The sequence below is a fragment of the Hemicordylus capensis genome, chromosome 6 (assembly GCF_027244095.1).
Source record: "Hemicordylus capensis ecotype Gifberg chromosome 6, rHemCap1.1.pri, whole genome shotgun sequence".
NCBI classification, from domain to species: domain Eukaryota; kingdom Metazoa; phylum Chordata; class Lepidosauria; order Squamata; family Cordylidae; genus Hemicordylus; species Hemicordylus capensis.
Genome location: NC_069662.1, coordinates 69,506,057 through 69,523,434, shown reverse-complemented (window position 1 = coordinate 69,523,434; position 17,378 = coordinate 69,506,057). Strand labels below are relative to the sequence as shown.

At 40.1% G+C, this 17,378-nt stretch overlaps 1 protein-coding gene across 16 annotated transcripts in view; it reads right to left on the bottom strand.

Annotated features, from left to right (window-relative positions):
• The window catches only part of LOC128329859 (poly(rC)-binding protein 3-like), a 469,417-nt gene that overhangs the window by 66,730 nt on the left and 385,309 nt on the right, over nucleotides 1-17,378 (bottom strand). For 13 of the 16 annotated variants that reach the window (XM_053261677.1, XM_053261678.1, XM_053261685.1 and 10 more), the window contains one exon: nucleotides 1,455-1,596. The exons of the other annotated variants lie outside the window; for them this stretch is intronic. In XM_053261677.1, the coding sequence (XP_053117652.1) occupies nucleotides 1,455-1,532 (78 nt within the window). In that variant the 5' untranslated portion in view covers nucleotides 1,533-1,596. The remainder of the gene's footprint in view (nucleotides 1-1,454; nucleotides 1,597-17,378) is intronic. 16 annotated transcript variants of the gene reach the window in all.

The following is a 17,378-nucleotide window of genomic DNA, read 5'->3' as shown; positions in this document are numbered from 1 at the left end:
ATTATGCACTACCACCCCACCCCACCCCTTTTGCCCAGATCCCATGCTATGCCCCCGAACTGCCCCAAAGTCACTAAAACTTTAAAAATTCACCAAAAATCAGGATTTTGCCCAATCCCACTGAAATTGGGGTGGTGGACTCTACCCATTGGGCACTACCACCCCACCCCAAAATTTTGCCCCTGGTCCCCTTTTTACCCCCCGAATCGATTCGGATTCGGATTCAGATTAAATCCGAATCCGAACCGAATCAAGGGTGATTCGGGTGACCCAGATTCGGGCACAAAACAGAACAGGGGTGATTCGGTTCGGGTCCGAGCCGAATCACCCGAAATCCCGAATTGCACACCCCTAGAAAAAAGTACTACAGTGTAGTGCGTAGGGCTGATCTCAGCAGAAATGTTTAACCTTGTACTCTTCAAAACATCAATGTGGACATGCTGAATTTACAATATAATTTATTCATGGTGAATGTGTAAGAGGGAGTTTGAATGCTTGGATAAATCTCTGAAAGATGAAGCTGTATATGCATTACTAAGGTTTGCACTTAAATTAGGAGGGGGTGTTATGGGCATTCACATTTAGCTCATAGTAGAACACTAGATAGATAGATAGATAGATAGATAGATAGATAGATAGATAGATAGATAGATAGATAGATTCAGGTTCAATGCCCAGTGCCTCCAGTTAAGCAATCCAATGTGGTTGTCATAGCTAGTATACCACAACATCAGTATACCACAGTGAATCAGGAAGTTACTTCTGCCATGAACTTTCTAGACTACCTCAGAAAAACCACTCTCTCTTTCTCTCATTCCCATATCCATCTGCATTAAGGGGATAGCTTACATTATAGGGTGGTTGTTACGATTACTGAGATAATGTTTATGAAATGTTCGAATACTCAAGCAATAAATATCCATACTCGAATATTATACCATATACAACAACCACCATAATGGTGTCATATGATTGTTTATATAAGCTAGATATACTGCAATACAATATGAATAAGGCAGAGGCTGAAGAATGACTGCATTTTTCTTCAGCTTGATTTATTAATATTATTTAGGTGTCCAAGAGCTCAGGATAGATTATCTTATGGATCATGAATAAAAAGAAATCTTATCTACAGATGAAGAATGTTTTGCTGAAGAATTCAGTACATATCAAACAAATGAGATTTATGTATACTGGTATGCTTAGAGGCATCATGACATCACTATGAACTGAATCAAATATCAGAAGCACTGCAGACTTTAATTAAATAAAAACAGGTGCAATCCCACTTCCACACTGTGTGTTGGTTATTCCTTTGTGGATATGTAAATAGGACTAAAATGTTGGGTATCTTCAAGGATAATATTGTGATATGACAAATCATTCAGAATTATCACTGCCATACCACCCACATAACCACCCCAATCCTGACCATTTTGTGGCAAGGAAGTTACCTTTCCATGCATAAGAAGTCGTATGGTGAGAGTGACGTTAAGCCCCCCTTCTGTCACTTTGGGATCCTTTGTGTTCATTCTTGACCAATATCTGCAGTAGTTGAATACCGCTATTCAGAGTGATTTTTCTTCTTCACTTAACCTAGGAAGACAATCATTTTTCATTAAGAGATTGGTGGTTAACAAACCTGAATTTTATATCAATCAATTTCAAATTATCCCTTTGGGTTGAATTGCATATTACAAAGGGCCCGGGGGCTATACTGGGATTCTGACTATTTTTTATTATTTAAAAAGATTTATATCATGCTCCTTCAGCATAGTGCTGCTTGTGATGGCTCACAATAACCATAAATCACAATAAAATAGCATTAAAAATTTTGTAGTTTGTACATAGGCAAAAAGGAGGCATTAAAAAGGGGCTAAAACTAAGCTAAAAACTGGAATTGGAATTAAAACCAAGTTTAAAATCCATCCCTGTGGCTTGACATCATTATGAAGTTTTACCCTGCTCCATATCATTGTTTGCTGCTGGCAGAGGTTTGAAAACATATATTGTAATGATGCCAGGACACAACATAAAATAAACTAGAGAACATGGAAAGGGAGGAGGAAACTTGATAGAAGGCTGCCATTTTTGTGCAATTCTTCCTCTTTAATGCTCCTTTTTATGGCTAAGCTAAGCTTGTTTTTATAAAATATTTGAGCACAGAAAGAAAGAAAAAGTCATAACCTCTCCCTTTACCCATTTACAATACTTTTAGACTGCCTTTTAACAAAAATGTTTGTTGTAAAATTACTTACAGATTGTACAAGTTGTATAGCAAAAAAGGGGGCATATTAACAAATATCTCCTTGACCAGCATGAGCATGCAAATATGTATGCATATGTAAAACGTGGATTTTACATTAAAGCAGCACAATGTTCCTTTGAAATGCAGTGGAAGTCAGCTAGTTTCTGCTCTCTTTTCTCATTGCTGCTGCTGCTTCTCTCTCTCTGGTCTGGCAGAGCAGATTTTATTTCCTCTTCACGTGGCTTCCTCGTGATCTTAACCAGACATCACCGCCAGCAATAGTAGCAGCAGACATCTCAAAGACATCGGAGTAAATCAGTAGCAGTTTTCCACTGTAAATTCTGGGCACTGTCTGGCTTTGTTTTTGTCTAGGAAGCCCAGAGGTTGTTCAGTTCAATCCCTCAAAGGCCAAAAGCCTAAGTGGCAGTAGGATGTTTCTTAATTTCTGATGACAAACTGTGGACTTTTCCTTATTTACAAAATAATATATCTCATGGAATACTAATGACAGCTGAGAGGTCTGACCTGGATGGGATGGGGCAGCATTCATCCAGAGACTAGGAAAGAAAGAAGCATTTATAGTGGAAACACAACTGAGGAAGAGCAGCAATACTACTTCCATGCTTTTCAAAGAGTTTATTTTTCTCCAGTCTTACTTGCTACTGACAAATCTGAAATATTCTAAGAAGCTTGGGTTGACAACAAATATGGCACCACATGGCAGCTCAGTTATGGGGAACTACATTGGTTTTATGGCCCTAAACACAATAGGATTTATAGTCCTCTCTGTAATGGCAGCCATATTGTAACATACTACTGTACTAAAACTACTGTACCAAAGATATACATTCTGATTAATAATGTAAATATATATATTTACAATAAAGGCCACTTAAGCTATAAAACAAATTTTCCTATTTATTTCAAACTTCTTATAACTGTTCAAAATGCTTCACATACATTACATCAGGCATCTTTAGAACCATGCTGTAGCTTAGAATGATATTTTTTATCACCATCTTACAGATGAGTGGCTCAGACTGAGAAATAGGGGCACCTGAGGATGGAGCATCACAATTTGAAACAAACACAGGGTTCTCAACTCTGTGTTTGCCTCATAATGTTGATGCAGGGCAGGGACATTTGCAGGGGAGAATTGGTGGGCAGAAGGGATTCCTTAACACTCCCCCTGCTCACTGAATCTTCCTTGAAAATGCTCCCCAAGCCATTTAGAACCTCGTTTCTTTGGAATTCCCTTTCCCTTGACATATAACATGGTCTCCAACCATAAGGATCTTATATGTGCACCATCTGGATATGACGTCAAATGTGTGGAAGCAGATGGAGGGATGGTTCCATAGCACATTGAATTTATCCAGTTTAGCAAAGGTGTGAAATGGGATATAGGTCACCTGAAATAAATGGAGCTTGCTTCTAAGTATGTGTTTTTGGGATTATAGGTATACAGATATGGCAGCAGACCCATCAGAGGGACTCTTAAGCATGTATCAAAAACAAACGAACACTGAGGGTCCTCTTATAGCTCATCAGTTGGTCCTCTATAAAAGTCCATCACTGTGAAATAGGGTCCATGTTTTACATAAAAGGGAGATAATAATTCTTTCCCCTCTAGACTCGACAACTTTCCTGGCTTTTCTTTAATTTTGTCAGAAGCACATTATTATCTTTAGTTATTTTAGATATTTAGTGGGGGAGGGAGATTGTACAGTATTGAGGCACAACACGGTGCTTTTTTCGTTTTATTTGCTGCTTGTTGATTAGGTGTTTTGAAATCTGAAAAGCCCCATTTCAAAAATGCCATTGCTCATGTAATAATAGGACATACTGGGACCATTCACACAACTAGGTGGGTGGTGGGCAGTCTTCCCTCTAAGAGGGATTTCCAGTTGTTGATGACTACCACTCCCTGAATCCCCAGCTGCAATAGCTTTTGCTTGGGGATTATGGGAGTTGTAGTCAACAACATCTGAGAATCCCTGTTAGAGGGAACACTGGTGGTGGGTGGAGGCTGCTCCAACTCACCTTCCCCCCAGATGGCCACGGAAATGTGGCTGGGAGTACAGATGGCACTCCCAGATTATCCATACTGCACTACGCAGTGTAGGGCTCCAGAGGCTAGGACAACATGTCCCGGACTCCAGATATCCCACAATGCACCACTATGTAAATGTGGTGCATTAATGGAATTGCCCAGGGGCGTAGCAAGGTTGGAGTGGGCCCAGAGATAAGATTTTAAAATACGCCCCCCCCCCCACCGAAGCTCAGCTCATGAAGTAAAGCAATCTTAAATGAGGCTGAATAGTCTTAACAAAAAAAGCATAGTGTTACACACACACACACACACACACACACACACACACACACACACACGGATATGTATATGTATATAAACCTATGTGTCACAATAGAACATCATCCTAAGTTATTTCTTTTAAGGTTTTGTAAACTGTGGAAGATGCAAGTCATTTAATGGCACTAGAGAAGGACATGTTGTTCTGGTAGCTCCAGGTCTTAACACTCACATCAATTTCGGAGGATGAATACAACTGAAGGAAGCCAGGGTGGGTGCGTGGCTGAGGGAGTCAGTCATGTGACTTGCTTCTGGGGGGGCCCCCAAGCCAGTGGGCCCCCAGACAACTGTCTCCCCTTGCCTTATTATAGTTACGCCCCTGGGATTGCCTCTAGTGTCCATCTCTACGTCTCTTTGGGTTGTATGCAGCCTGAGGAGACACACAGTCCCAGCAGCCCGGTTAAGGGAGCACTTGCTCCCTTAACCATGGCTAAGAGCAGGGCTTGGGATTGGGGTTAGGCAGGGTAAGAGCTCAGTGCTTGTGAGAACAGCCTCATGGGGTTTTGCTACAATCCTCTTGAGGGAACAAAAGCTTCTTTTGGCAGAATTACAGAGACTGCTTGTTGTACATTGCATATGTCTTTCCAGTTACACATGATCCGTAACTCCTCCCCACTTACTGCCCAAATACTAATGACCCATGGTGAAGACTCTTTCAACAAAAATATTAATATTATGAGCTCCAAAAACTCTCAGTAATTTAAAAATGGTACCACAACAATAGAATGATAATTTAATTACTTTCTCTACAGCATGTACCATTTTGTTTCATTGCTTTGTGCCATGAGTCTATCAGCTAACAGAAGATGGTTGACTGCCCTCAAGGATTATTTTGCCAGATCCTTTCAGCATCTGCTTCTGAAAATGATTTTATTTGCAATGGCATAAAGAATAACCAGAGACATTTATCCAGATAAATCAGGAAAAAGGGCAGCTAGAGGGAGAGGGTGGTGAGCCAAAAGGGGGAAGGCTACAAGAAAAAAAAGAAAGGGAATCTCTATCTCTATCTCCACATCCCAAACATTTCAGAAGCAATTCTGATCATTCTGAATTTTTCAGATGGATTATGCTAGATACAGAAAAATGAATAATTCAGTGAGTTCCCTTTAATGCCCAAGCAAAGGCTGCAAAGGGGTACATTGTCAGAGAAATAAGGGGTACATTGTCAGAGAACTTATAAGTAAATCTATTGAGGAAGCACATGGCAGAGGAAGCACCACGCCAACAGGAACAAAAGAAGAAACCAGGAATGGTGCACTGGCAGTTTATTAAAAGCTAGTAGCTGGTGAGAAGTTCTGCATCATGCTTTATGAATCTCTTCCCCTGAAAAAGAGTTCTACTCGAAATGTGTCGCGACCTGCCTTTTAATAAATTGCCAGGGCACCGTTCCTGTTTTCTTTTGTTCCTATAAGTGAAATCTATGACATAAGCAAGCTCAATTAGTTTAATCTCTATAAGGGCTGCAAATGTTAGTTTAATTGGTAGATTGATTTGTGGGGGGGAGACTTTAATCAGTGAAGCTGCAGATTAAAGGCATATCTATTTATTTTTGAGGCTATTTGGTTCTAGTATGTTACTGTAATAGGGAATGACAAAGAAAATATTAAAGACGGCCTTTCCTCCTTATAAAGAGTGGTAGCTTTTATCAGTACATTTCAAGTTTTCTTACATTTCCTTCAAGATCTCAAAGGTTTTCTTTGTCATTTGGACAATATGCAATTATGGCTTGTGTAATATGTGAATGTATTTAAATTTGGTTGGTTGATGAATGATCAAATATCCTATCAAGGATATTTGCAACACTGTATTTTGAAACTTGTAAAATGTAAAACAAATATCAATGAATGTTTATAAAATCCTCTATTGCTATATTTATCATATTTATATAACACCGGGGAGATATGTGTATATATATATATAGGCAGCATACACGATTTAAAACACAAAAAATATAAAACAAAGTAAAAACAGTTAAAACAATTTCACAGGATAAAAACAACTAAATAGTTTAAAATTAATTTCAATTAAAAGCATGAGAAAACAGGTGTGTCTTGAGGGTCTTCCTAAAAGCAACCAGAAATTGAGATGTTCTCATTGGACAGGAAGCATATTCCAAAGCCCCTGGGCAGCCACAGAGAAGGCCTGGTCCTGAGTTGCCACCAAATGAGCCAGCGGCAACCATAACTGGACCTCCCTAGACGATCTTAATAGGCGGCAGGGTTAATGACAAAGAAGTCGCTCTCTTAAGTACCCTGGACCCAAGTCATTAAGGGCTTTAGAGTAACCATCTCCCAGGCAGTAGTCTTCTTCCCCCTGTGTCTGATGTCAGATGCCCCCTATGACTGATGTCATCAGATGCAGGGAGCATGGCTTGGGCATGCACATGCAATTCAAAGTCACAGGGGAGGCAAACTGCATGCAGGACCTCATCCCTCGGCCACCAACGAGCTCCCAACTCCCTGGCAGGGACTTTACTTATGCTACTTTGTAATGCGTCACGTAATTACTACTGCTACTACGAATATTTATATATCACTCTTCAACCAAGACATAAATTCCACCTCACCCTGTAATAAATTCAGTTTCAACTCAGAGCTTTATATATGCAGGACTGGAGTAGCAAAATCCTCCCAAATCCAGGAACTCTCAGATGCTAAAATAAAGTTCTTTTAGGAGGACCAATTGGACATCAGCAAAATTTAGGACGCTCACCTGATTTAGGAACATCAGTTAATCACTCTAGATGGTGTCCGCACATGCTCAGATGCCATTTCCTTCCAGACACTGCCCAAAGGCAGTGGGGAAATACTGTGCTGGAAACAGGGAAGGGATGCAGCTGGAACAGTGTGAGTGTGGCTTTTTCAAACAGACAGCCCGGCTGCTTAATACAAACAGTGTCATGCTGGGTCAGCGGGAGCGGTGGAGGAAAAAGAGAGGCAGGTAAGACTTGCCTTCCTCTAGTTAAAGTAATTGCTCTCCGCCCCCCTGGATGTGCACGAAATGCTTTGTGTACATCCCTACAAACATGCACTGCATTAGACACCATGTCTAGGGCATACTTTCCAGAGTGAAAGTGGTAATATACCTCTTCTGAGATGGTGTCTACCATCTGCAGTTTATGTCAGTTGTCATACTAGAAATTGTGGCAGACCTTCAGGAACATATTTATGCAAGCAGAAAGATCCTTTGCAGGGAGGAGAGATTAAAAAATAACTCCCCTCCCCATCTTTACCCACTCAGCTGAGCAAGAAGCCTTCAGCGCAGGGATGCTGAAGGCTCTTTGCAAATATGCAGCCCTTCTCCCACTGACTTACTGCTGTATATCATGTTGGCCAGTTATTTTTAACTTGCTGCTTGATTAAAAATATGTTTCCAATTAACTGATGAATAGTTTTTAAATAGGTTAATCTAGCTGATTAATCAGCTAAACATTGCACATTTAGCAAAAAATATGTCTTGATTCTATGCCATAGTTTTCTCTGGCTGGATTCGGATAAAGCAGCTGCCCAGAGAATTGTATGATCTCAAATTCATAATCCACTTAGAGAAATATATGTCAGATTCCCTCAGCAATCTTCATATTTAGCATTCAATGGATAAAAAATATTTGGATTTCTAGCGTAGACATTTTCTCCAGAGTCAAGAAACTCCCATTTCCTTTGAGGAATGAATTTATTGTTCAAGGTATAAGTAATGTCAGTTTTATACTACAAAACATAATTAACTAATGGAGAGTTGAAGTCTTTCAAAACAATCTGGAGGCAAATAAAGAGGTCAAAATATATATATATATATATATATATATATATATATATATATATATATATAAATTGGAACAGACTGATATGAATTACATCACCATTCAAATCTAGGTTAAAATCGATATTCTGACATGGCAGTGAAACATGGTTTGGACTGCACCAGGGCTATTGCACAAGTGGAAGGTAGCCTCAGCAGCATTTGTGAAACTATCTAAAACAGAGCACAAAAGCAGTTGCACAACACTACTCCTTCTGGAAAAATGGGAGTAGTGTGGAACTGTGGATGTGCTGTTATAGGTAGTTGCACAAGTGCACTCTTGTGCAACACCTCTGGGATTACCTTCTACATGCTCAGTACTCCCAGCAGGTCCCAAATGCCAGTGTTTGACTGGCCATCATGATAGCCACTGAATCCAATCAGGTGCTTATTCAAATGAGCAGACTAATATATAATTCACTTTACTACCTGAAATACACAGAAATTGCAACTTCTCAGAGATTCACCACATTACTTAAGCAGATATAGTAAGCAGGTATAAGCAGGTTCATATTACTTAAGCAGGTGTAGTAAGTATTATTGTGAACTGCCCAGAGATGTAGGTTTTCGGTGGTCTAGAAATCTGTTGAATAATATAATATAATAATATGTTTTGGGACATTTCTGACATACCACCAACGTTTCTGGTGCTATATTGAACTTCTACACAACTGTGCTTGAAAGAGACTCTGGCTCTTGAAAGGTAAATCAAACATCACCTTTGAGGCTAGGCAGTTGCTGTTGCATAGTCTGATCACATACACACATGGATGGGTACAAAAATGACATGCTTCCTTCCCATGCCAGCACCACAGGCCCTAGGCTGTGTTGATGCTGGAAGAGGAAATAAAGACCAGAAGTAATGCATATCACAAAAAATTATTAACGCATGTCATACACAATTATTTAAGTGAAAATGGTCTGTCAAGTTATGATTCAATTCCCCCAATACGTCTGCAACATAAAATTTAGTCCATTTAGTAGATTTCATTATGCAGTGTTCATTCACAATTGCATCTGAAATATTACAGAACAGGAAAGGAGGGAAGAAGACTAAGGAGAGGCAAGGAGCATGATCAATTACCTCAGAAACTACAGTGATAATGTGCAGTTTGAGAAACTAGAAGGGAGAAAGATAATCACACCAGGGATGTTCTAAAGCAGTTTCATTTCTGTTCAATAACTGAAAGGAAACCAGATCAGAAACTGCTGTCCATTTATATCCAGTCTCTGCTAAGAAATTAAAACGACTAAAAACACACTATAAAAACAAACAACAGTTATTTGATAATGTTTCAGTGACAACACAGATAAAATTCCAATTACCAAATAAAACAAATATGCTGTGACATTTTGGGAGAAAACGTTCAGAATTCAGGAAGCCAGTGATATAGGGCTAGTTGACACAACTGTTGCCTGACCAGCTGCCCATATGCAACCGTGTGTGTGTCTGTGTGTACGGACACACACACGGAATCTCTCTGACCCAGGATGCCACTGTGCTAAGCCATGTGGGGTTGCAGAACATTTGAATTGCACAATTTGGATGTTCCATATGCCATGTGGCTATGCAACAGAAGGGCACCAGACGATGTGTTGAAATGTGAACACACTTGCTCCTCATTGCACGCACTGGTGTGGCTGGTTGGGCGACAAGCATCCAAACTGGCCCACAGTGCACATTCCACCAGGAAGTTCCCTTGTGCAAGCCCCACAACAGTCTGTAGCTCCCATTCATGTCAATGGGGGCAGGAGAGCTTCCTGGTGGATTATGACTATAGCCATCATCATTCTTTATCTGTACATCATTGTTATAAGAGAGCCTGTTTTATTTATTTTATTTTATTTAGTCTATCTATCTATCTATCTATCTATCTATCTATCTATCTATCTATCTATCTATCTATCTATCCAAAACTTATGTCTTAAAATCTTAAAATCAACTGCCTTCTTAAAAGCTATCAGAGATGGGGAGGCTCTTATTGCAGCAGGGAGCATTTACACACAGAAAGCTGTCTGGGTAGTGTGTGGGAGGGGCTCCTACCACTCCACCACCATTCTACATCAGCAGCACCTCTGACCGAATGTATGGACAAAGGCTATGATTTGCAGTTACACAAAACATTGCATTTCAACCACAAGGTTATAGATAATAGGGGCTTAGCTAACAGGGGCCAGCTGTACAGTGAATTCAGTGCCTTGTTAAAAGGGAGTTGCATTAAACTCTATTATTACTTCTGTAGAGGAATAAGGTCTGCCTAATTCTATTTAAAGCTCTGATTCTAAATTCTGGAATGCCAGTCCGAGTTCATTGGCAAGAGATGACAAGCCTGTTGTGGTTTCAAGAGAATAGTTTTAAACACAGGTCGGAGTTTGAAACAGAATCTTGCTCAGGCATAGCTGAGCTACCCATTGTTTGCTTATCACACAATTCTCTTTTAAAAGTGCTAAGCTATTTGTTATGTGAAACAATCCCATCTGTTTTTTTAAAAAATACTCTAGTCAAACGAAGCCAGGAAAAGTCCATTCTAATGCAGAGCTAACAGAGCTAACCAAGCTATGTTTTTTTTTTTTAAATTGACCACAACCTGTCCTCCCTTTGCACCAAAGGAAAGTAAGACAGTTACAATAGCAAATGAAAATGTAGGCCTCGGCAGACCTCAGCTGTGATGTTGGGTAAGTGCAGTGTAGAACTCTTTTTGATTCCCCAGCCCAATGGGAAGTTGTAGGACTAATAAGGTCTATCACTAACTTGTTGGCAGTCTTAGACCCGGAATGACTTGGTGTAGCTCACCAACATTTAATAATAATTTTAAAAAAATACTTCTCCTGTAGGGTAGGAAAAGGGGGTGGAACAAGAACAGAACCTGGCAGAATCTGGTAGGTCATGGGTAGTATCCATGAATTGAGGATTTGATCAATTTAATAAAAATAACAAAAGTAGCAACAACAACCTGTTGAGTCATCTCTGCTGTTTACTGGTTTTTTAGATCCTGATATTGGTTACCTATCAAAATGAGATCTTACCAAACGGACTCGTAAATTAACCTCAAAGTGATTTTGTCTTGCCTTGGTATGGGAGGAGTGATCATGATTTTTATGGACTTTCTGCTGAATGAACCAGAAGTAGGGATGTGTACAAAATTCACACAAATCAATTTGAATCAAATTCAAATCGATTCAAAACCACTGAATTCAAATGAATCTCCACTCTATTCAGAGTTTTCAAGTAGATTCAAATTCAATTTGAATTCCAATCAATTCATGCAAATTTCATGCACATTCCTAACCAGAAGATAGTAAACATACTGTGCATTGAGCTGCTGATAACATTTCCACAGCTGCCCCCATTTGGAATAAGGGAAGTAGCAACAGAAGTGTGGTCATGCACTCCGTAGTAGCCACAGAAGCTTCTCGTCTTCACAAGCTGCACCAGTGGGGTTTAAAGGGGCACAGAAGCAGTGAGCACACCTGCAGCTTAGATCAGCAGCTCACTCACTGTGAATGTCATGAATTGCCAAGGTTTCTCGTTTACATTCTTACTGTCTCTTGAATGGCAAGCATTCTTACATGGAAAGACTTGCCTCCATCAAGGGCTGAGCAATTTCCATCTGTTCAGTATCCACTGGATCAACTCTCAGGGAAACTGAGTTACAGCAGGAAACTCTGCCTGAGAGATCTTAATACTATATGAATACAGCACTGTTTCTGTTCTTCATACTAGCCATTAATAGGAATTCATTGTGAGGATTATCTATAAGCCACTGGGAGGCTCTTGGGGATATAAAGCAGGACATAATTTCTAAATAAATAAATAAATAATTTTTTTGGGGGGGGGTCTAACAGGCACTGGCAAAAGAAGCCAGCTGGTAGCCCGTGTTCCTCCCACCGATGCCCCCCGCCATGTCCCCTGCAGAGGCGTAACTATAGGGGGGCAGGGGGGGCACGTGCCCCGGGCGCCATCTTTTCTGGTCACATGGGGGGCGCCGACATGACAAAACTTTTTTAAAATTTTTTTGTTAATACAAATGTTTCCTGCTCAGTGCAGCAGCGCTGCAGCAGTCAAGGGAGCGCATCGGCAGCCCATCCCCCACGAGCGGTCCCTTCTGCGCCGCCCGCGCCCCCCCCATTGCTTTGCTGGCGCCTGGTGGCCAGTCAGTGGCCTGGCTTGGCGGCGGCGGTGGGCGCTTGTGAGGAAAAACCTACGTATAATGTAGTATGTTGTGGCGCGGGGGGGCGCGGGGGGCGCCATTTCAGTGCTTGCCCCGGGCGCCATTTTCCCTAGTTACGCCTCTGGTCCCCTGCATCTGGCATCAGACACAGGGGGCATGGCTGGGACGGCAGGCATGGCCCCTGATTGGTAGCGGCCCAGGTTCTTTGAACCCATCTGCTCAATGGCGGCTCCGCCCCGGTAACAGGATTGGTTGACATTGGCACTGTAACAGGATTGGCTGATTGCTGTCAGTTTTTCTGAGTCATGATGTTGAGTTATAGTATTTAAGAGAGTGTTTCGCTACTACTGTAAAGCACTGAAACTGATGTGTCACATCAAAACGTTTGCTATCTTTGAACATCTGTTTTTATGTTTTATTTATGCATTTAAAGAGGTCTTTGAAAAAGAAGATTCTGAATTTGGAAGATGCGTATCTCTTCATCATTATACCATCTAAATAAACAAACAAACAAATAAAATGAAATATTAGATAAGAGCCTGTTGCTCGAGCAACTCACAATACAATTTAATGAGGTACTGAGTCCTTTTGTTTTTCATATGCACAAAAGAAACAGTTTTGGCATTTCAGTAATACTAAGCCACCATGCACTCTCTATAAACAAAATACAATATTATGCACATCTGCACAATGTTAAAATACCCTATAACTTTGTAATTATTTATTACATAAAATATTTAAATTAAAATATACTTGCTATGTCACCTTAAGTGACACAGCAGGGAAATGCTTGACTAACAAGCAGAAAGTTGACGATTCGAATTCCTGCTGGTAGTATACTGGGTAGCAGCGATATAGGAAGGTGCTGAAGGGCATCATCTCATACTGCACGGGAGGAGGCAATGGTAAACCCCTCCTGTATTCTACCAAAGAAAACCACAGGGCCCTGTGGTCGCCAGGAGTTGAAATCGACTTGACAGCGCACATTACTTTACTTTATACTTGCTATAATATAAGCCATTTGTGCTATTAATTATGAACAATTCTTCTTGCATGTGTAGTTTAGGATTCTTTTTCTGTGCTATCAGAAAATATAATAATTGTAATATGGGCTTTCTACATTTTTCAGGAAGATTCTACAGTGATACTGAATAGATTGAGAATGAATATTAAAAGTTTGGGCAAGTCCAAGATTGCAATCCTTTGCACATGCTTTTGGGACTAAGCCCCACTGAACTCAGTGGGATTTACTTCTGAATAAACACATCTAGGATTGTACTGTATGTGTTCACCCAATTTTCCGCTAAGTCTAGTGACATTCAAAATGATTCCTCCATAGTAGTTTTCACTTTTTAATTAATGCCATAGCTTTTAGGCTCAAAAAGTGAAGCGGCAAGAATCAATTCCTGTCAGACATGCTCAATTTTGAATATGTTTCTTTGTTCATAAAAAGTGGATGCCCCAGACTTTAAGCAATGCAAGCAACAGCATAATTCCCCACATTAGTAGCACATAACTATGTGGTGATGTGCACTAGACTTGATCAAGTGGTATCATCTCACAGGTCAGCCATGCACTGGCAGCACATAGCTGGGGAGATCCAAAGACCAAACTGGAATGACTTAATTTGCTTGATCTAAAGTCTGCACACTGCTAACAGTCATTTTGACACCAAGTTCTCTCATCACATAACTTTATACTGAGGCTGTTCTCATGTGCAGCCTAATCGAGGCTAGGGAAGCCCAGGCGTCCGCACTCCCAAAACAATCACTCACTTGGGGGGGGGGAAGGTGAGTTTACCCAGCCTTCCCACCCGCCCACCTGTCGTAACGATCTCACTATATTGAAGTGTGGAAAGGGGGGCTACAAACAAAGCCTTTATAAAGTTTGAGATCTGCCAGAATGTTCACTTTTGCATGTCCAGTATGTCATGGATAAGTAGTTCGATTCATATAAAATGAAGTCTTTCCCAAGTTTCCAGGTATTTGTTTTAAAACACTTATATCCTGCTTTTCCCCTCAGGCCTAGGTGCCCAAGCAGCAAGAAAAAAAATTACAATGCAAAATTTTAAAAAAGTAAATACAGCAAACTCCCGCAAAAAAACAAACAGGACGGGGAAGAATAAAAAACCAATTCACTAATAATTTGTGCTGGTTACATTTGTGTAAAGATTAAAATACTTTTAGGGTTTCCAACATGATGTTCAATGAAAACAGTTTTGTGAACAAAATATGTATGTTTCCCATGTGCTTGAAACAGAAATTCAGTTTCTAATTTGGCAAATGTGCCTGCTACATTAAGCGTATATGCCCAAATGTATGTTATCACTGCACTTCTTACATAGCTTTATAGTTGTGTTCTGCCCAGTTAATGCCACCCTTAGAACATGGTACCCCAAATGATAAAGCTGTCCTATATAAGGGGATAATACTGTTTGTCTACCTTAAAATGTTGATGTGAGGATTATAGCATATTATGAACTTAGGAAACTACTTTATACTGAATCTGGTCCATCAAAAACTGGCCCATCAAAATCAGTACTGGTCCATCAAAATCTGGTCCATCAAAATCAGTACTGGTCCATCAAAATCTGGTCCATCAAAATCAGTGGTCCATCAAAATACTGGTCCATCAAAATCAGTATATGCACTGACTGGCAGTGGCTCTCCAGCATTTCAGACTTTCCTGTCCCTATCTGGAGAGGCCAAAGATGGCATGCAAAAATATGTTCTACTTTCTTTACTATTCTTAAGAATATTTATATACTGCTTTTCAACAACAACTAAGTTCTCAAAGCAGTTTACTACTATTTGATAACCAGCATGGTGTAGTGGTTAGAGTGCTGGACTAGGAGACCCGAGTTCAAATCCCCATTCAGCCATGATACTAGCTGGGTGACTCTGGGCCAGTCACTTCTCTCTCAGCCTAACCTACTTCACAGGGTTGTTGTGAGGAGAAACTCAAGTATGTAGTACACTGCTCTGGGCTCCTTGGAAGAAGAGTGGGATATAAATGTAAAAATAAAATTAAAATAAAATAAATGATGATAATGATGTTGATGAGAATTGCTTGCTATTACCATTGATCACCAATGGGCCAGTCTGTAGTGGCGCACCTAGCAAATCAGTGCTTAGGAGAGAATACCAAGCGCTGCAACAGAGAATATCACAAAGAATGGCATTACTCTCCCAGAGTGGAATGAGTACAATGCTATTGCAGGAGATATGCTGGTACTCATGATTTAAAATTGAGATGCCAGACAAATTACTACCAGTTTATGCTAAAATACACAAAGTTGAACAGCCAAAACTTGTTCTTCCTTTTTTGCTGTTTTATTCATTGTACAAGAGAATTTGCTTCCAAAGTTCAGTTCTCCAATGAAGCACTAGTCCTCCCTGCATTCAATAAAAATAATAACAACAAGTATCTTTTCTGTTGTGATTGACACTGCATTGCTAAATGCTACTTTGCATTACATACTATGTAGTGTAAAGGTAAAGGTAAAGTGTGCCAACTTATGTAGTAGTGTACAGTAGTTTTATTAATAATTACAACTGCCCTATATGTACATGTACAAAATAAGCAAAAACACTGTTCTGAAGAAAGCTACCTTTCAGTTCTGTCCTTTTGTGCATCGGTAGACAGCACAGTTTATTTTATTTATTTATTTATTTATTTTATTTGCATCAAACTTGCAGTGTTTTCAGTATGTTTAGTCCCTTTGGAATTCTAACTGTGTAACACACTTTTGCATAGAATGGGTCACTTGATGTGATTTTTTTTAAAAAAGAATAATAATCTAATCTTGGACAGAGATGCTTTTGTTCAACACAGAGTTGCATGGCACATTAATGCAGGAATATAGCTTGATCACAGGAAAACAAGAAATCATTGTAGTTTGCTTATAAAAGCTGGCCTGTTCTCTGTGGTCACAAAGGCATCACTTGATTTTCACCAGCATTGGAACGGAATCAACTCTCTCGTTAAAATTTCACACTCTGCAGTTATTCAGCTACTGTTGTGCAATGCGAATGCCTTTCCACATCTTACCTGTGGCAAGTTTGCTCCTTTTGAAATGACATTTCAAACATCAGACAGCGGCCCAGTTCAGATGAAGGTTTAGCACTATCAGAATGAGCTGTGCCAAGCCTTGAATTTGTGCACTCATGCTTCCACTCCTCCATACACCAGAAGAGTATAGCCAAACGCAGGGAAGTGCAGTTTGTTAGAGTTTACGTTATAACTGAGGTTAGTTAACAAGCCTAGGCATTAAGTGAGTGATGGGCCCAGGCCAACCAGGAAGTATAATGGCTGAGAAGGAATTTGAATTGGGTCTCCTTGGTCTAAGTTGAACACTCTGTTCCCTGGCTCTGTTTTCTCTGGATACTAACACTCTCTTGTTCGTTTCCTGGTATACTGGCAGTTTTTGAGGAAGTATAATCTAAAAACCAGCTATATAGCAAGCTAACTATATAGCCTATGACCCAGGTGGAAAAGTGGGCATTATGGGTTATAACTCATCAGGGTGGAATTTCTCCCTTTGTGCATCTTACATCCAGATGTACCTTTCTACCCCGGCTTTTTGACTAAAGGCAGCTCACAAGAACAAAACTTAAAACTGTGTAGTCATCAGATATTTAACATACCAAACTGTCAAACAACAAAAACCCCAAACATCAGATCCCACCTTACTCACAAGTATACCGATGTCCTTACTTCTGAGTAGACCCATAACCTTACTCCTGAGAAAAACTTGCATCCTTGGTTGCGAGTAGACCGCATCCTTACA